We start from the raw sequence: 20852 nt of genomic DNA, 5'->3' as shown, positions 1-20852 counted from the left end.
CAGAGGCCTTTCCAGAAGGCCTCTGACAGCAAAATGCAGGACAGGGGGTGCTGTGCACATCAATCCGGAGCTCCATTTTCAGCTTCAGAGGAATTTCCTGAAGGCCTCTGATGGCAAAATGGAGGCCAGGGGCGATGCGCATGAGCGGCGGTGAGCAGCCGCAGAAGTGGGCCGGCAAGGCAGGTATCGATTCATGGGATGCCTGACTGCAATGGTAAACAAGTGTGGGGTGTGTGGGGCAGCTCCACACCCCATATGACCACCCTAGCTTAATTTTTAGGTGTACGCCTTGCCCCAAAACTAGGGCTTATTTTTGGGCTAGGGCTTATATTAGGCCCACCCCCAAAAATCAAGCTAGGGCTTATTTTTGGGGTAGGTCTTTGGGAAACATGGTAGCACATATGTTAAGAGGCATTCCTTCTGATACGGTATCCCAAAGCTATGAAGAGTTTTTGAAGGTCAAAATCACAGGTGCTGCTAGCCAGAGAATTACTAACATTTATTAATAATGATCTTATTCAGTGTTATTTCATGAGTACATTGCAAAGGTTTTTTTGATCAGTGTTTTGGTATGTAATATTTGGAGAGTGTTAAATAATATAGGTGGGTATTCCACAGGGCAGTCTTCTTCAACATCATGCCCTCTGGATGTATTGGGACACTTCTCAGGCAGCATTGCCAATAGCCACGTTGTAGTATACTATATAGTATTTTATCTTTGCAGTCCAAGACTTTGTATTCTGAAGCAGTTATAGCAAACCTGTAAAATAAATCAGACTGACTATATTACAGATGGGAACAGATAAAATATTACTTGTATAATGCACTCCCACTGAACCCAGGACAGAAAGATAACTTAGAAAATTATGAAACATTTCACCATTAAGTCAGGGCTGATTTCAAAATTTTATGTTTTATTGACACATGAGAGGTGTAAAAGAAATAAGTTGAAGGTTTCAGAAAATTAACTGATGAGTATTTATATATGTATAGCATATCCTAAGGACCTAGGAGTTGCATGTATAGTAACAGATCATTTGTCTGGAACAATTCTGCTGCTAAGGAAAGTGTGTTGTAAGTTGAAAAGCTTGAAGTTGGCTGTCTTGCAAAAGAAAGGAAATTTAAACTATTGAGGTCAAACAATCTGATCTGTAAAATCACAAGTCAGTCCTTTGATGACCGAGATTTCCTGTACAATTCTAGAGTACAGCTCAGAAGTGCCCAGACACTTATTTGTCATAAGGTTTTTTTGGCTTGAGGCCAGATGACATTTTCATAGCCCTATGGACATCTCTTACTAATTCTTGTTTCTATAACAAAACTAGGGATTTTTCAGTATCAACTCATGTAGTGGGAAAACAGAAATATTTTCACTTAATTGCATACCTCAGAAAAGTACAGTAGTTGTTTTAGGATATCATATCAAACTTCATTAGACCTTCTGCTAAAGCTACTCTGTAACATATATGATGCCAGACTTCTCAATTTGACGACTACTGGAGACCATAGACTACATATTGAGAAAGGCTGTAAGCAGAAGGATTTCTAACATGCTGCTGTTCATCTTACTGCAAGACATTCAAGACAGAGGAAACTTGTTAATGCTTAAGGTAGAGATGGAGGACATATGGCCCTTTAGTAATAAATATTTCTTTGCATGAGTGTGCATAGTAAACAGGAATCAGAATAGTTTCTGAGGAAGATGCATGTATCAAAGCGTGCCATAATGTAATTTATTTGATTTTGGCTTAGTGTAATTTAAGATACTGCAAATATTGCATAGTTACAATTCAGTATCTCTCACTTTTGGCCATACCTATACGGGATGTTGGAAATTGTAATTTAGCAATCTCTGGATGGCCACAGATTGCTTTCATCAGTGCTTTGAGCTGAAATGAGTATCTGGCCTTATCTATGGTGAGTGAAACTCATTATCTGATGTTTAAATTAGGAATCAGTAGTAAATATGTCTTTCCTAATTTTCAAATGCTTTCAGAAGAGTAAATTCTCTCTCTCCCTTCAAATCTTTAATGTATAAACATTCACAGTGGTGATGTTTTCTCCCCTGCTGTTTTTATATTATTTTCCCTAAGAATATTTCTGCTTCCCATTTCGTCAGATATCATGAATTTCATGGTGAAGTAATGTTTTAATTGCTTATGGCTGTACAGTAATCCCTGATCCCTGATATTAACAAGATAAATTGAGACTGAAGATGATACTATTTCCTGGACTGCTCACATGGAAAGCTTAACCAATGGGGGGGTGTCATATAATGAACCCCATTGTGTTATTGAGAGCAAACAAAATTTATTCAGGGTAACTCTTCTTGAATAGGTATAGACTTTCAGTTTTTTGAGTGGTAATTTCTGTAGAACAATGCTTTCTATTCTGTTTTTGATGCTGAGAAATATTTGGTAGTTTTCCATTATTTTCTTTTTACTGTCTGACAATGGAATGTGGCAATTGAGTATGTTCAGTCCTCTCTGGAATGTTCTGTCCCTCCAACCTCATCTATAGAAGTTCTCTTTGTTATATCAATTTGCCCCAGCTGTTGATACCTTTGTCTGATGAATGGAAGGTCCTGTTTTAGTTGCTTAAAAATTGTAATTCAGCAGGTTCATGTCTTGAGTTATGTTTGTTTCTAATTTTATATATTGATTCAATGGGGCTGCCCCTTCTTTGCCATGTTGTTGGATCCCATATATTTCTTTAGAGGAATCCATAATTCCTTAGAGTTTAGGATTTAGGGAAGGTACTGAAGAAAAGAGGTGAGATCTATTCCACTGTCAGATGATGCTCCTATCTGCGGATGAACTTTGTAGAATAAAACTCTCTTCCACTACTTTTTTGAGAACACAAAATTGGTTATGCCTGACCTGGCAGATACTAATTTGTAATGTTCATTACATTTATTATTATTATTTATATTGAAAAAATAGTGTTTGTGCGTGTCAGTACACACATATACAGATGCACATCCAAAAAACCCAGCAAACTATTGTATTTGAAAATGCCCCAAATATTCTAATTTGTTTAGATTGAAGAAAACTGGAAAATAAAGAATGTGAAACTGAAATTATTAATGTTGTAGTAAATAAAATGTACCTTTGCATATTTGAATATTGAAACATTATCTAGAAGAAAACATTTTAAAAAGTTGTGTGGCATCAACTAGATGACTGCAGACTCTATAAGAATCTAGCTTTTTTTAAAAATCAGCTATCATAAAAATAAATAATGTCTCTTTAGAAAAAATGGTTTTGAATAAGAAGTGTGATTTCCTAATTCTGTAGAATTATTTCTTCCATAATTACAAAACATTTTTAAGGAATAAACTTCTACTAACATAATTATTTGGGACACTGACTTGAGGATATTATTCCATATTTTCAAAGAAGAAGGATCTTCTACAGGAATAGAATTGAAAGGGGGGATTCAAGAATGGGTCGGTGGGAAGAAAAACACCTTTAATCTCCCAAATAGATTTCTCTTAGATTTTAATATTTTTCTGAGGCTTTTTTCTTTAATTTTTAATAAAATCAAATTATGATTAGTATATATTATAAGTGCAAAGCATTATGTTAATTGCTTCCAATTTTGCTCAATTGTGCATCTGTAATGTGTTCTATTTAGTTTGAACTTTGTAGAATGTTTTAGGATCGACTTGCAAGTTTTTAAAACAAGCAAGAGAAATCATGTATTTCATGCTTTGTTTGCTTTGGAAATGTTATTATAACTTCATTTCAGAAGAGGTTATGAAAATATGTAAGATGTAAGAATATACATCTCTATCACTGACCAGTTTTGGATACAGCAGTTTGGGACTGAATGAAATGTGTGTGGGTGGATAAATATGTGCGTGCATACACATGTACACACAAAAGTTCATTTTGTTGCAAGCTCTGCTGCTTTATGGGTTGAAATATTCAAGGCTCTGTGGAGCAAAAAATAGCCACTTGCACGTACACTTGTTGGTCAAGGAATCCTTATTTCATTCTGCAGCTGACTAGCTCCTATTTCTAGGAAGTGGGTGGAAAATGCCACTCTTTAGCAGACATAACATTCTATCATCAGTTCCTAATAGAGGCAATTTTTTCTTTCTGTTACCCAAATAAAGTAGAATTAAGGATATTTTTTTTAGCTTTTCTTGATTGTATGAAACCTATAATACATTTTGAGGTGGAAGAAAAAAATTAAAAGTCTGCAGTGGTCCACAAGAACAAAAGTTCAAAAACTACTTGGGTGTTACTTTTGGGGGAACTGATCAATATGCCACAAACTAGTGAACAAAATGGTTCCCTAAAATTCATCAGCAGGCTAGTTGATACTCAACAAGTGCAGGATGAGGGGAGGAAAATAAAAATATGCAAGGATTTGGCCAGATGTCGTGGCTGTGTATACTTTAGATTGCATCTTAAAATTCAAATTGCAGACTGATGCATTTCTAGGTTGTGTTCAAGTTTATAGAAATGCTTTCAGATAGCCAATACAATGTTTCCTAAATTGTATAATTTGGGGTATGATCAGCTTCTATTTGAATTAAATGCTTGTCCACTCCTTCCTCCTTGATATTTATTTTGCAGAAAAATCTGTTAGCAGTAAAAAGAATAACTGCAAAATATTTTGAGTATTTGTGGGTTAGGAAAACTCCGATTTAAAAATGCCCTGGAACCAGGAATCAGTCAACTCACTACTACTGGTCTTATTATTTTCATAAGTAGTTTACATTAATTTGAAAAACATTTTTGTGATAAACTATAAAGACAGAAACACTTAAAAGAGTTGTCAATTGGTGGAAAACATGATTTTTTTAAAGAAATATATCAGCCAGGCAGATTACAGTATGAATTCTGTGTTTCATTACAGATTCATCAACATACCAATAAGATATAAATTTGTGTGATCTGCGCTAGGAAATTTGGGGTTCAGTAAAGGGAAATCAAGTGACCAAGAAGGACATTTTGTAAACTGGAAAAGATTTATTAGGAATTATTTAGTGCATGTGAAAATGCAATAACTATGAATAATTAGTCTGCTCTGGTTACACAATTAAGTCTCTAAAGCCACTTGCAGGAGGTTGAATATCTACAGGACTCTAGCTCAAGTGTATGTGTTCAATACACAGACCGTAGAAGTGAGTTTAGGGAATCCCCTATGTTTAGGAAATAAATTACTTACATGACCACAGTGTTCTTGAGCTGATTAACTTATACAGGAGGGTTGTTTGGAAGCACAAACTATGGCTCAATGTATGAAATACTACTAGTACAAACTGGACTTTGAATATGATATCTGAAATAATTTTTATCAGATGATTAGAGAGCAGGCCTGCACACAAATAAAAGGGAAAAGGACATTGATAAATTAAAAATAATTGCATTTCGCAAAAGAATAGCTGTTTGGGGGCTAGCAGGGCAGCAGGAGAGACAGAGCTAGTGGTGTCAGTGAGGCATTGGAAGTGTCCAGCAGCAGGTTTTTTGGGGTGGTGACACTTGGCAGTGATGAATTTAGAGAATGGAACAGGCTGCTGAAGTTCTTCGCAGGCTGCATGTTCTGCCGTACTTACTCTAGGGCTCTCAAAAGAAAAATAAATTACCCCCAATACTAAAGTAGAACGATCTTATGTTCCGTTGCATAATCCAGAGCTTTCTTTGTTACAAATTGTTTAATGTAGGCGTGTTGTGCATGTTATTTTTGTAGGCGTGTATGTTGAGATTATTACAGTCCATTTTCTTCTTTTTTTAGACTTGCCATAGTCTCCAACTTTGTCTTTATTTGAGTTGCAGCTTTAAAATTTTTGCATTCATTGTGTTTTACCTGTAGAAGATTATATACTCTTTATGCTCCCTGGCCTTTCTGCAACACCATCAAAAAGCAATTTTAAAGCACTCAACTTCAGAATACGATAAAAAGAGAGGAGTTGGATGAATCATCTTCTGGGGGATTTTACAGGTCCTCATTACTGAGATGTGCTGTGGAAAGAGATTATAATGTGGATCCAGGACTGGGACTTACCTCTCTTAAGCCGGCAACTTTGAGTATAGAGGGGTGTTTCCACGTACCATTTTTAGCAGCACTAATGGCTACCCTTCAGCACAGGCTGGCTGGCTTTTTTCACCAGCTTTGACCAATTGCTATTTTTGGTTCTATTTCTAAAAACAGATGGTTCTGATTGAGAACCTTTGTTCCCTACAATTCCTTCCTACAATTCTAAGCAATAGATGGTTGGCAGTTCAGCAATTACAAAATCTAGAGATGTTTCTCAAGAGTGTGAAGCCTTATGTAATTTTTAATAAGATTTGCCCAACCCAATGTGTTGATCCTTTGACTTTTTGAAGACATTACCATGGTATAAAATAACACATTTAGAACATTGAAAGAAACAGGAAGGGAAAAGAGAGATTTTTATCATTTGTTGTGGATTGGAAGGGGATGGAAACAAGGTCGTAACCATTCATTCATTCTTTTAGACAGGTTCTTAATTGTATCACCATCCACCCTTTTCAGAGAATATAACCAACCATTCTGTACTGACTCGTGGAATGATCATTCTATTGACTGATTGGTACCTTCTGGAATATTGAAAAAGTTTTTCTCTATGCTGTTTCTTCTTTGTGCTGTGGAAGTCTTGGATAATTAGACATATGCCCCTACCTTTTCAGGGTAGCCACTGTCAACCCCTAGTTTATCCTAGATATATATAAGCCTTCCATTTTACAGATTTTGCCTGTTGTCTCTTCAAAGTAGACAAGTAGAAGGTTTATGGAAGATATTTTGTCAAACCATTCTATCTGAACCTGAAACTAAGATAATCTCTGTGTTTGCTGTTCCTTATATTCTGTCTATCCTGAAACATATTTTAGGGCCTCTAGAACTCTTATTTCATACTGCAGAATTTCTGGAAATTATAGTTCCAATGCATCTGGAATTTGCAAAATTGGGGAAAAGTAGTATAAGAAATGTCTTTCAGACATTTTCCTAATCACCCTAATTATTAAGAATTGTGTTACAATACTGTAATACAAAATAAAAGCAGAAACCTAAAGGCAGGAAGAAAGAAAAGTAATTGGAATTCTAGAATTGGTGCCTAACAATGAAGGCTATCTTTAAAATCCTTTAGTTTAGTTGCTTTTTTCCACATTAACCAACATAATTCATTTGTATTTTTCTAATGTATACAGGAACTCTTAAAAGACCTCAGGAAAAGGATGTGTATCTATTTGAATATTAAGAAATTATTTTTTCTATGTTTTATCATCATCCTTCCATATTAAGAATGAAGGACCTCCGCCCAAAATGAAAAAAAAATTGAATTCACATTAATCAGCAATCAGATTCAATTGGGAACAATACAGTTAGAGTTTTGAATGTCTGCAAAATAAAGGAACTATTTACCAATGCAGTAGTTAGTGATAACACAGTCATCTAAGGATAGCTAAGTTAATTGCTTTAGTGACCCAAATGAACAAATAGCTTTAGCTGTTTCACACTGGGATCTTGGTTTGAAAAATGTCTAATGAGAATGGAAGTAGGGATCCAAAGGCAGTGAAAGCTGTTGGGAAACACAGGATGTTTGCGTGAGGAGGGGGGGAATGTATGCCTTCAAGGCAGTGTTAACTCATGGTGATTGCCTGGACAACTAACTGCAGTTTTCTTGGCAAGATTTTTCAGAAGTGGTTTGTCTTCTTCCTAGGGCTGAGAGAGAATTACTAGCCCAAGGTCACCCAGCAGGCCTGGTGCCTTAACCACTACACCAAACTGACTCTACACATATATGCCATACTTAGGACACTAGGACATTTCTGTGGCATGTATCAATTCAACTCCTGAAACAAAATTTAAGAATTATAAAATCCATGAAGAGTTTCAGAATAATCAGATTTTGGAAATCTCCTAGGTCAATATCTGACTTGTTGCTATCACTTTGAAAATGTGACTTTTTAAACAAGGTGCAGAAACCAGTCTTATGATTAAGCTATTAGAACAGGGCTTTTCAACCAGTGGTACGGGTACCACCTGTGGTACATTGGCACCTGGCAGGTGGTACGCGATCATCCTAGAAAAGTGGTAGTGGGGGAGGGGGATGAGCTGAACCGGTGGCAGCACCGCACAAGCCTGAGTGAGAGATGGCTGGAGCTGCAGGGCTGTCAGGGCTCAGTGGAAGCACCAGGATCAGCACCAGGATCCGGCTGGAGCTCGGCGCTGATCCTGGTGCTTCTGCTGAGCCCAGAAGTGCCGATCAGCTGGAATGTTGCAGCATCTCCAGGGTCTTGTGATTTACATTCAGATGCTTGGCAACTGACTCATATTTATGATGGTCACAGTGTCCCAGGGTCATGTGAAGTGACTAAAACTTGCTGCAACCACCCAGCAGACGGGAGGAATAAAAACCAAACAACCCCCCACCCCACCCCCGCTGCCAATCCTCAACAGAAATGCTCACAACAATGAAAACCTCGGACAGGAGGAAGAGTGCCGCCAGGTGGGCAGGCAGGTGTCTTGCTCGGCTGTGGCTTGGGGGGCACTTTTTTCAGTGCCATTGTAACTTCGAACAGTCACTAAGCGAACTGTTGTAAGTCGAGGACTACCTGTACTTTATCACTTTTTTCCCCTTTTTTTTTTTTGGGTCATCAAGTTTTTGACACCTTGCTAGGCGACTGGTGGTACTCGGATGTTGCCATATCCTAAAAGTGGTACAATGGATGAAAAGGTTGAAAAGCCCTGTATTATAACATGGAGATTAAAGGAGCTGAGGGGTCTTTGCTGCTCTCTCAGCTTGGTTGTTTTCTTGCAGATGTTTTATTACCCAAACTTGGTAATATCATCAGTGTTAAATAGTTTGGATAATGAAACATCTGCAACAAAACAACCAAACTCAAAGAGTACCAAGGACCCCTCATTTCAGCCCTGAGCTACAAATATTTTCCTTTATCAATTAAAAAATATCTTTTAATTGCCAAATGGTCATGATATTCTGGCAAACTGTCTTCCAAATCTCAACATGTTTGTCCTTTTCTGATATATACAGAGAAATAATGAGTTCTATGGGTTTTTTTTTACAGAAAGTCTTTATGTGGTATGTTTAATGGCTATGAGATTATTTGAACCCTATGATGCTATGGGTGTTTTGTCCAAGCTAACATTTGAAGTTGCAAGACAGCTTTTAAAAGTAAACATGTTGAAGCACATACTTAAAGGCAAAAACATATATAGATTAAAATATAGCTAGGTGTTACAACATAAGCATTTCCTGGGTTCTTTGTTACTTACTTCTCAGCAAGTGGCAACAACTGGCTAACTATGTCTAGGAAGCTAAGCAGGGTTCAACTAGGGGAGTATTTGGATGAGGGAATTCTAACTACAGTATATTAGAGCTGTTGATCAAACTGGAAAAGTAGGTAAAAATAAACATCCTGGAAGCCAGCAATAGCTACTTACTTTTATACATTATTGTCAAAAGAATTATGTAGAACTATCCATGAAGTGACCAGAAGAAAAACAACTTGAAGGAGACATAACTGAGTTTTTCAGATTTCCTGTTGTCTGAAAATTCAGAAATAACAGTACATTATATGTTACCAAACAGGTATCCAGTTTCCATTTAAATATGAACCCTACGTGTTGGTATATAACAATTAAAACATGAAATAAATTATCTGTTCAAATTCCTTATCTCCAATACCTGTTATGCTTCCTCTTCCTTTCTATGTGGATTTTGCTGTGGATGTGTTTTAATGTGACTTCACAGGTACAATAAAAAGAAAGTGGGGGCAATTGCTTCGGTCCTCTCTTCTGTTTACCAAGATGAACATAGAGCATGGGTATTCCAATTTCCATCAGATGATAGCCTACACAGATTATTGCATGATATATAAATGGAGCAATTTTACTTCTCTTTTTGTAGCTTTAATTTTTTATTATTTCTAAACAATTTGTTTTCTTGCATAAAATAAGAAGAAAAAATACCTGGAATTTATTTCACTATCCCAGGACCACATGAAGTGAAGTTAATTTAATAACAACAACAATAATAATAAAGTTGGAAGGTACCTTGGAGGTCATCTAGTCCAACTCCCTGCTCAGGCAGGAAACCCATCTATCCCCTCATCCAAATCATTGATGAAGATGTTGAAGAGCACTGGGCCCAGATCAGAGCCCTGGGGCACCCCATTACACACTTCCCTCCATGTAGATGCAGTTCCATTGAGGACCACATGCTGAGTATGGCCGGTCAGTCATCTACGAAGTAGTAGGTTGTGGTCTACTTTATCAAATGTCTTACTGAAATTCAAGTAAATTATATCCACAGCATTCCTCTGGTCCACTAATTTTGTCACCTGGTCAAAGAATGCAATAAGATTTGTCTGGCATGATCTGTTTTTGACAAACCCGTGTTGATTTTTAGTAATGACTTTGTTTGCCTGTAGGTGTTCGCTGATTCATTGCTTGATTATCTTTTCCAGAATCTTCCCAGATATTGAGGTCAGGCTGATAGGTCTGTAGTTTCCTGGATCTATTTTTTCCCCTTTTTTGAAGATGGGAACTACATCAGCTCTTTTCCAGTCCTCCGGTAGTTCCCCAGTGCTCCAGGATCTTTAAAAGATATAACTCAGTGCTTCTGAGATCACATCTGCTGGTTCCTTCAGAACCTTGGGGTGTAGTCCATCTGGTCCTGGTGATTTGAACTCATCTACAGTGGACAGGTGCTCACTTACCATTTTCTTGCCTATCTTGTGTTTCTAATCTGTTTTTTATGGTACTGTTTTTAATAGGTTGGACTGTTTTTTTCCTTTGTGTAAAGACAGATGCAAAAACGAGTTGAGTAGTTCTGCTTTCTCCCTTCACGTTCTTGCCATTTTCTCCCTCTAATGGACCAATCATTTCCTTAACTTTTTTCTTGTTTTTTACATGTTGAAAGAAGTTTTTTTTGTTATTTTTGACTTTTGTTGCAAACCTTAGTTCATTTTGAGCCTTAGCTTTCTTCACTTCATCTTTGCAGGCTCGGGCTATTTGCTAATATTCTGCCTTAATTATGTGCCCCTCTTTCCACTTTTTATACTTGTCCTTTTTTTCTTTCAATTTATCAGAGAGTTCTTTATGCAGCCATGCTGGTTTCTTTTCTTGTTTTTCTTGTTCATTGGTATTGTGCTAGACTGGGCTTTTATAATCTCACTTTTCAAAAATTTTCCAAGCTTCTTGAGTTGTTTTCCCCTTGAGGATTCTCATCCATGGAATCCTTCCCAAGCTCTCTCTAAGTTTATTGAAATTAGCTCTCTTAAAATCCAAGACTCTAGTTTAACTGTGTTCTATTGCTTGTGCTTGCATAATGTTGAATTCCAATATTGCATGATCACTCCCCCCCCCAAGGTTCCTGTGGCTTCAACACCTTCTATCATTTCATCTCTTTCACTATCCCAGGACCACATGAAGTGAAATTGAAAGATACCTATCCCACATATCTCCAGTGTGGCCTGGAGTGCACTTCATCCCTTTCCCCAATTCCCCAGGTTTTTCCTTCTCCTGCACCAATTAAGGATGGTCCGATATATTCTAGGTAATTTTCCTCAGAAAGACAGGAGGAGGAGGAGATGACATATACTTGAGTTGATCTATTCCACAGGTGCTTCCCTATGGAATATTTCTAGTTCTACTTAGAAGAACAGAATTGAGTAGTTTATCATTTTTCTCTTATGAATTTATTTTGGAAAAACGGATGAATTAAATATGGGGGACTATGGGTTTCCAACAGAGAAACACCATCATTTTGGGTTTGATACAGGATGAATGAACTGTAAATACTTTGTCTTCAAACATCCCAGCTTGGTACTGCAATGTGATGTTGGACTTGGGTTGTAGTGATTGGACTAAGGCAGGAGTGTCAAACTGCCGGCCCACGGGCCAGTTGCATCATGTGGAGGCCGCGCTCACCCCAGCTCCAGCAATGCAAAAAAAGTTGTGATACATCGCGACACGTCACGTGACACGGCGAGTTTGACACCCGTGGACTAGAGGGAGTTAAGCAATGATGTTTTTTCATATCTTGTGATTTTTAAAAAATGTTGATAATACTGTGGATTGGAATGGAACTTTCTACTTCAAAGCATGTGCTTTATCAGAGTCCTTTGCCAGTTTAGGATTACCATATTTCCTCCACAGAATTAATAAATTGTTCCATAGAATTATGTTTTTTAGATATCTAGCGGCATTGAGAAAATTCAGTACAAATCAGGCTACACACTGATTTCCAGAATTGTGACTGATGAGACAACTATTTAACCCTTTTGATTTTTAAAACAACTTCCCTATATTGGGCCACAGTTTTAATTTTTTCCCTGAGAAAGAACAGGGGTATAGATTGAAATTCACCAAGCAGTTTGTCATCGTTTCTGTAGGCTTCTTTGGCTCTCAGTTATTGATTGTAGTTTCTGAATGAGTATAATATTCTAGGGGATCATACTTGAAAGACCGTGTAGCTGCAGTGATAAAAATGGATGCAGCTTTTACCCAGGTAAAAGCTAGTATTCATATTTCCCCAACAACTTGCATGTGTGTTTTATCAGCAGAGGAATTTGGCATTATATACTGACAAGCATATATTTGACAATATATACATACTCTTGGAACCCGTATGTTGTAGATATTTTACTTTTATCAGTATATTTAATCACTGGTCAGGATTGGTGAGACAACATCTAGGTTTTCTCACAGTTGGACTTGAGCATATTCTTGAACTAGAAGCTTGAATAACTTCTCATGCTCTGTGTATTATTGGAATTGAATTCCAATACATAACTGTCAGGGCCCCATCGGAGCCCGAGGAGGAGGAGGAGGTGGAGAAGGAAGGGCTGGCGCAGGGGGATGGTGCAGTCTCTATGGCTCAGGAGGAAAAACCTGAGAATTAGCACAAGGCAGTCCTGGGCCCATCAGGCCCAGAAAGAGTAGGCAGGGAGGAAGAGAGGGCTCAGGCTGGTCAAGGAAGAGCAGAAGAGCTCCAGAGCCGTAGAGAAGAGCAAATGCCTTCCCCGCCCGGTCCCCGAGTGCCAAGAATGGAAAGAAAGCAGAGTCAGCGCAGGACGACCCGCCCCTCCTCATGAGGTTCACCTGGAGAGTAATATTTAAGGAGACACCGTGAGGAACACTTGCCAGGATTACAGTCCCCCTGCTTTCGCCTTGCTTTAAGAACGGTTTTTGTCTGCATCAAAGACTGCTTTTTGCTTTGCTTCAAGAACTGTGTTTGCTCTGTGAGTCAAAGACTGATTTTGCCTTGCTGTGAGGACTGTTTTTGGCTTGCCCTAGCCCTGAAGATTCTCCCTTTAGACCTGCCTTGCCTTGGACCCTGTCTTGTTTTGAGAAGTTCTCCTTGCCTGGGACCTTTCCCTGGCTCTGAAAACTGCCCTGGCTTTCTGTCCGGACTTTTGCCTTGTGGACTTCCCAAATAATTAAGGGCTGTTGTTTGGGGCGGCTGGGAGTAGAGCCTGCCAGGTCAGTGGAGGGTCATTTGTTAACCCTTACCAAGAGCAATAAAGAAATCTCTGGAGGCCTACCTAGTCTTGCCTATCTGGGTCATAACAATAACAGAAGGCAGCTTTGAGAAGTGAGGTCCTTCTTACAAGACTTTAGTTCCTTAAACATGACTTTATCTTCAATCTAACAACAGTGTGAAGACAGTACACTCTGAAAACAGATTTAATTTGCAATTATGGAGTTACTTTCAGATTTTGCTGTGGTTTCCATCCAGAAAAGATCGTGTTTACTGGATATGACGACGCGAATACAGAAAGCTAGTCTTAGGACCATAAAGATTACAATGTTCCAGGTGGCTTGCTTTTCACATCAGAGGTTAACTGTCTTTTGTACATGAAAGTTGTGTTTTTTGATGTTCGTGGCTAGTAGTCTCCATGAAATGATATAATGAATGTTTAAAATGCTACTAGCTTTCAGCACACCCAGTAACAGTAAAGTTTATAGGCTGATTGCATTGTATGAATTTTTGCTTTGTTTGAAATCTGTTTTAGTTAATTGTTTCATTGGATAATCTTGAAAGTACTGTATTTTAAGAGAAATGAAGAATACATTCTTATCAGCTACAGATTTTACATATTTTTATTCTCTGTGACTTTTTTTAAAACAAAACTAACATGAAAAACCACATAAAGTTTTTCTTTAAAACATATTCCATTCTTGCTATACATAATCACAGGTCTCATTACTCTTACTAATTTTATTTCTTTTAGGCTAGGACATCCAAAACTGAGATTCATTATGATGCATTGGCAATCTTAGCTCTAGAAGTACGTTTCAAAGACTGGAAGCAGGGACTTTCTCTCTGCCTTATTAATTAGTAAGGTAAAATACATAGTTATGGCAGTGTGCTATCCATTTCATAGTACTACTTCATTTGAGAAATACTCAAAAAAGTAGGTATTCTTAAATATAGGTTTGTAAACAGTGACATTCCCCAAGAATCTGTTAGCAGGACACTAGTTTTGATGCAATGAAGAATAATCTAGAATTAGGACTGAACAGTCAGGCTGTACAAATAATGGATAACCTCATATTATTTTGAGTAATTAACAAAAAAGGGACACTGAATGGTTCTCAAAGGATCTCTGCATATTGGGCTTTAAAATGACAAATATCAGTGTGAGCAAGTGATACATATTAAGACAAAAAATCTTAACTTGACATATATGCTACTAGAGTCAGAACTACTACTGCTTCCCAAACAGGGAAGAGAACCTGCAGTTATCACTGAGATGTTCCAATAGAAGAGAATATATGCAGGGTTGAACTGTGCTGTTCTTGGTGCTTCTGAGCTTGGCTGTTTGATTAAAGCCATTTCATTACCAACTAATATCACACTGATGATATTACCTAGTTGGGTAATGAAACCAAGCTCAGACAGCACCAAGGACAGCACAGTAGAGAGGTTAACATCCAGCTGCTGTGAAAAAAGGAAATTCCATCCTTATGGAAGGAAGTAGTAATAAATCTTTCAACATATTTGTATTACTTCTATTGTAATAGAAGCAACATGTGAAAGAAGTGAAGCCAATGAGCAAAGGCTACAGTATTTGAGATGTATAAGATTATGAATGGAGCTGAAAAAGTGGACAGGGATTAGTTTTTATGCCATATAATAAGAATATCCAATCCCTTGCAAGGAAGCTGCATAATGAAACAGTCAAGACAGATATATGATATGACAGATATATGATATCAGAAATTCAAACAATTATCACAAGATGTTGTGGTTGCTAACGTGAACTACTTCAAAGAAGACTTAGATAAAGTACAGCTAATGGTTGTGACAGCTGTTTTAGGCTATTTCCAGGATCAGAGGCAACAAGTCCTGGATATCAAATTGAGCCCTGCAGGTGGACTTTCTATTGGCATCTGATTGGCCTTTATGGATAACGTATTCCTAAATGTTTGATCCGATTCAGAAAAAATGCTTTTAAATGATTTTGGTGAGTCCCTCACCAAATAAACAAGTAGTTCAATTCAGGGTTTGTTTTTTTAGACACTCCACAAAAATATTAAAATCAAGCAACATCCACAGCTTGGCTTAATGTCTTGAAAATATATCAATTATTCCATATATTGTAGAAGCCGACTGGGAAGGTAACTGTCTGATTTCTATAATAGTACTACCACCCAAATGGACCAAAAGTAGGAGGAAAGGATAATCTGCAATTCACTGGAAAAAGCTTTTAATTTTCAGTTTATTTAGCATGAAATACTGAAGTAGTGATTGCTTAGAAACACCAGCATCTGTATCCATTAGAAATGACTGTGATCAAAATTCACATTTTTAGTGAAAAGTAATATATATATGTGTGTCTGTCTGTCTGTCTGTCTTCAGGAAGACTATGATCGCCTCAGACCGCTGTCATACCCCATGACTGATGTTTTCCTCATCTGTTTCTCTGTGGTAAATCCGGCTTCTTTTCAGAATGTGAAGGAGGAATGGGTACCAGAACTTAAAGAATATGCACCAAACGTACCTTATTTATTGGTTGGAACCCAGGTATGTGGCTCAAACTGTCTGTCTGTCTATCTCTAGCTATACCTACCTACCTATCTGTCCATCCATCCATCCAAAATAGCAAGATATTTTCTCCTTTTACAAAAAGCACATGCACTGCTCGTTTTTGCCTTTGAAATGTTATTAGAACCTTTAAAGATTACTGAAATTCCTTCCTGTGATCTTTACTTCTCTAACTCTATTACTATCAGCTATTAAACAGATTCCTAAGTTCTTCAAGGGCTGTGCCCATTCTAATTGTTTCCTGTGTCATGATGCCCTTCTCAGAATAGTGCCATTTTTTTATTTTTCCCTGAAAATTCTTTTCAAATTCATCTTTTCCCATAAAATCTTTGGCTTAACCACTTATAATTCAAATGAAGTCTAAATACCTATAATTTCCTCTTTGTCAGATAAATGTAGCTTCTCCCTCTTTCTAGATCAAGCAACAGTTTCCTCACCCCTTGCTCTTTCCAAGCATGTAGGCTTACACTTCTAGTTTGCAACTAAAATAACAAGAAATGCATCCAAAGCAATCTAATTTTAGAGCCAGAAGGGACAACTGGAGCCCTCTAGTCCTTCTGTGATTAACACCATTAGTTGTAAACAGGCCTTGAAAGATTAACTATGGAATGGAAATTGAAAACAAAGCTCTGTGTTTGATGTGCTTATGAACAAAAAGGATCTTTGCTCATAAACAATAAAGCAGCAGTTATAGGACCCAAACAGCTGATTCAGACAAGCGTGGGTATCACATGCTGTAGCTGGATGGAAAGAAGAGTCTTGTGGTCACCAACGAGTCTCCTTTGCTGATAAATATATAGATACACATCTCTATGTACCCTCTGGGTGAGAATAATTGGTTCACCCATTTTTACCCATGTGACTGTGGCAGTCTGTGGGCTCAGTGCCCACCACTGGTTTTCCAAATAGAAATGTGGGGGTATCCTGTTAGTAAGAAAGTACTAATTTTCCTTTTCAACCACTCCATATATGGTTTCAAGTATATATTACTGCAAAATCAAACCCTGCTTTCCCCCCCCCCCAGTTTTTATTCACAATTTATGCATCTTACCGTTTCCCTTTTTTTCATGTTGAAAAGTTAACCATGAAATTAATTCTGATATTCAAGATAGAGCTACACGCTGAGGACATATCATTGATAATCCTATTCCCTAATCCCTGAAAATCAGGTAGACTTCATGCATTAAAAACAGTGAGCAAATATTTTCATGTATTTACTGTCCTGCCACTGATGCTAGAAAGCTGGAAATCCCTGAATTCATTTTCTGCACTAAGGAAATTTAAAAATGGCTTGTATTCCCCACCCCCACCTATCAGTTTGTCCCTATGCAATATATCTAAATGATTTCTATGAATGAGTTGGCTGCAAATCCATCAGCTCACTCTTACCTTGAAAGACCTGCTTGAATCAGCAATAGGGAACTCACAAATATAGAAACAAGCTAGCTCCATAGAGCTGCAGCACTTCTAAAAGGCAAGTTTTATTATGGCTTCGAGTATGGCAGTTGAGCCTGAAATAAATTTGCTTGACTCTCAACACCTGAATCTATGAAACCACAAAGGTCCAGAATTTATTCTGAAGCTGCAAAGAGTAGTTGTATCTATGAAATAACTTGTTTCGCAATTATCAGTTTACCAGTAGTCATGCAGAGACACTTTCAAGCTCCCACTCAGATAATGTTCTACAGACCTTGAAAACCTGACTTTTTTCTCAGATTCTGGCTTATTTATTTATTTATTTATTATTTAAATTTATATACCGCCCTATCTCCCTTACGGGACTCAGGGCGGTGAACAGGCAATAATAAAAATCACAATAAATATTGAATAAAAAGCCTGCACTAAAATACCCCATATAAAACCCCTAACAAAGATGGATGAAGCCTCTTGCTGGGTGCATGATATATGTTTTGGGCCTTTGGCTGGATTTGCCATCTTGTTTACTTTTTTAAAAAAAAATGTAATTTGTATATCTGTTATGTTTTCTGCAGTTGGTGGTGCCTAAGTGAAATAAATCAATGAACAAATATGTATAGCTGCAAATGGGTTGGGGAACATTCAGCCTTTCTTCCTTCCAGCTACCAATTTTCTTCTGCAAATTTCCTCCAAACTTTTTCTTAATTGATTTCTAGTCTCAGAATAAGCAGAAGAAAGAAAATAAGTAGAAAGATAAAACAATCCCTGCCTCTCATATTCAAATTATTGACTTATTGTGTGCTCTTCGCTTCTTGTATGCAGAGCTAAAATTTTGGGGAAATGCCTTTTGAGGGTTTTCTCTGGAAATGTCATAGGGCCTTTTAATTTGCACACAGTTCATTTGAACCACAATGTACCTTACGGAAATAGGCTTAAGATTCCAGTTAAAGCAGAGGTTATAGATTGAATTAGCCTGAGTTAGCTGTGGTTAAATCTCACCACGTTCAATATTAATCATGCCTAATTTGAATCCTAAAGTGTTCAGTGAGATATCAGCATTGTTACCTTGTATTGGAGCCACTTCTATTTTCTTTTTTTTAATAAAGTCTGTGATGTAAAGTTTGATTCGTAACATGTAGAAGGACTACATATCTTCTGTAACTTTCCTAACAGATTGATCTTCGTGACGATCCTAAAACATTAGCAAGGCTAAATGACATGAAAGAAAAACCAATATCTATGGAGCAAGGTGTTAAATTAGCAAAAGAGGTAAGCTGGAGATTTAGAATTCAAATCTTGCTTGGTATTATGTGTGCTGCATTTCCCCTACCTTTATTTTACCTTTCTGTATGAAAAGACTTGCAGCAGCCAGACAAAAGGATCAGCCCAACCTACAGGTAATCCTTGATTTAAGTCTATTCATTCAGCAACTGCTCAGAGTTACGGCGGTGCTGAAGAAATGGGCTTATGACCAGTCCTCGAAGTTCCAACAGTTCCTGTGGTCCTGTGAGTGTAATCCAGAGGCTCAGGTGCCCAGCTACAGTTACAGTGTCACAGTGTGCCACGTCACATGATTGCAATTGGCAACCTCCTGCCATCTTCCCACAAGCAAAGTCAATGTGGAAGCCACTAGGGAAGGTTGCATGTCACCCCTGTAAGTTAGTCCTGCAGCTTTTTCTCCTGAGGAGCCCATTGAAGAGTACAAGAGTATTTGTACTCTGTAGCACATCTGCACGTCATAGCTCCTGCCCGCTACATAGTGCACACCCTACCTAGCACTCCTCACCTGACCCACTATGTAGCACAGTCCCTCCCCCCCCATTTAAAAATCCAAACATCCTGAGGTTGCAATGGCTACCAGGAATGCCGTCATAACGCAAGGACTATCTGTGTTTTAGAAGTTGCTGTTCATGGCAACATGGAAGTGTATTTCTATGTAAATCCCTTTGAGTCCTTGGATATAGGATAACAAGTAAATAAAAATATAAAATCAGTAGACCTTAGCATAGCATTTTCATGTAAAAAAAAGAGTCAAAAGTGGGGGGGAGGGACAATTGCCCTTTAGTTCAATTATTTCCAGATTATATAACAACAGTTCTAACCTAATGACCTCCTGATGATTTGTTACGTTATACATCACATTAACTGTGAACAAGGGCCATAAGGAAGCTGATGTGGAGGATTTCCATTTGCGTAAATTACAAACACTGACATTTTTCTGCACATGGGTTCTTCTTTCACCTTTCTTACATGAAATTATCCCTAAAATTTAATACTGCATTTTCCTCCATATGTGACTTCTTTCCAGACTTCCTGCATGGCCAGCTGTCAATATTGTTTGGCATGGGCAGGATGTGCTCCCAAAATTCTAGCTGTGCCCACAATCTCAGGGAATAAACTATTAGCATTTCTGTTTTCCAAATGGACTAGTGCCACTTTTTGTCTTTTTCAGTGAGAAGGAGCAGCAAGAATGCAGATTTTTATACTACATTTAAAGGCAGCTATGTGAGAATTAAGCAGTACATAATCTTACCGGTTAATGCAGCTGTTTTGTTTGTGAATAAAATATAGAATTAGATATTATAAGTAAGAGTTCATTTAGTACTTTTCAGTAATTAAAAGATAACTTACTTCAATACAAGGCAATGGAACACAGTGAGAATACGTTTGAGAAAATTAAAATAATCACCTGAATTTTTAAGTCTCCAAAGTATAATATTTATATCAGGTGTGATATTTTTTTTATGTTTGATGGTAATCTCTGTGTGTGCATTAAATATTGGTACACTTCATTTGCTCTTTAAACTTTCCTAAAATGACTCAGATACAAATATACTGCCAAAAGTAAAACAAACTGAAAACTCCAGTGTATTTAATGTTTGTTTGTTTTTTTCAAACCCTGAATGTAATGAAAAGAATTCTAAATCTGTCACCAAAAGACAAACCTCTTTTTCTGGAAAGTAGAGTGGTGAAATGTTTTTCTCAGGGCAAAGACAAATCAAAAAACAAACATTGATGTTTCAATAAAAATGAAAGCCCCCCGAGTTCACTAATAGAGTTTGGGGAAGATGCCCACTGTCTATGTAGCTATTAAATGCATTTGTTTTCTTGACAGATAGGAGCCTATTGCTATGTGGAATGCTCAGCTTTAACGCAGAAAGGATTGAAGACTGTTTTTGATGAAGCCATTATAGCCATTCTAACTCCAAAGAAACACACAATGAAAAAGAGAATAGGCTCAAGATGCATTAATTGCTGCTTGATTACATGAGAGCTGCTGGACAATGGCCACGAGTACTGTGAAACTTCTGACACTGTGCAAATGTACACTTCAAGACAGCAACAGCTTATTGAGAAATCCACTGACTGACAGGGAAGCGGA

At 37.6% G+C, this 20852-nt stretch overlaps 1 protein-coding gene across 1 annotated transcript in view; it reads left to right on the top strand.

Annotated features, from left to right (window-relative positions):
- RHOQ (ras homolog family member Q) overlaps window positions 1-20834 on the top strand; it is a 26619-nt gene extending 5785 nt beyond the window's left edge. The window contains exons 3-5 of the mRNA XM_015816412.1: window positions 15869-16033; window positions 18644-18739; window positions 20586-20834. Of these exons, the coding sequence (XP_015671898.1) occupies window positions 15869-16033; window positions 18644-18739; window positions 20586-20741 (417 nt within the window). The 3' untranslated portion in view covers window positions 20742-20834. The remainder of the gene's footprint in view (window positions 1-15868; window positions 16034-18643; window positions 18740-20585) is intronic.
- Window positions 20835-20852: the final 18 nt, after the last annotated feature.

This window comes from Protobothrops mucrosquamatus, unplaced genomic scaffold (assembly GCF_001527695.2).
Source record: "Protobothrops mucrosquamatus isolate PMUCROS unplaced genomic scaffold, P.Mucros_1.0 scaffold448, whole genome shotgun sequence".
Classification (NCBI taxonomy): Eukaryota; Metazoa; Chordata; class Lepidosauria; order Squamata; family Viperidae; genus Protobothrops; species Protobothrops mucrosquamatus.
The sequence above is the reverse complement of the archived record's forward strand: the minus strand, read 5'-3'. Positions and strand labels throughout refer to the sequence as shown.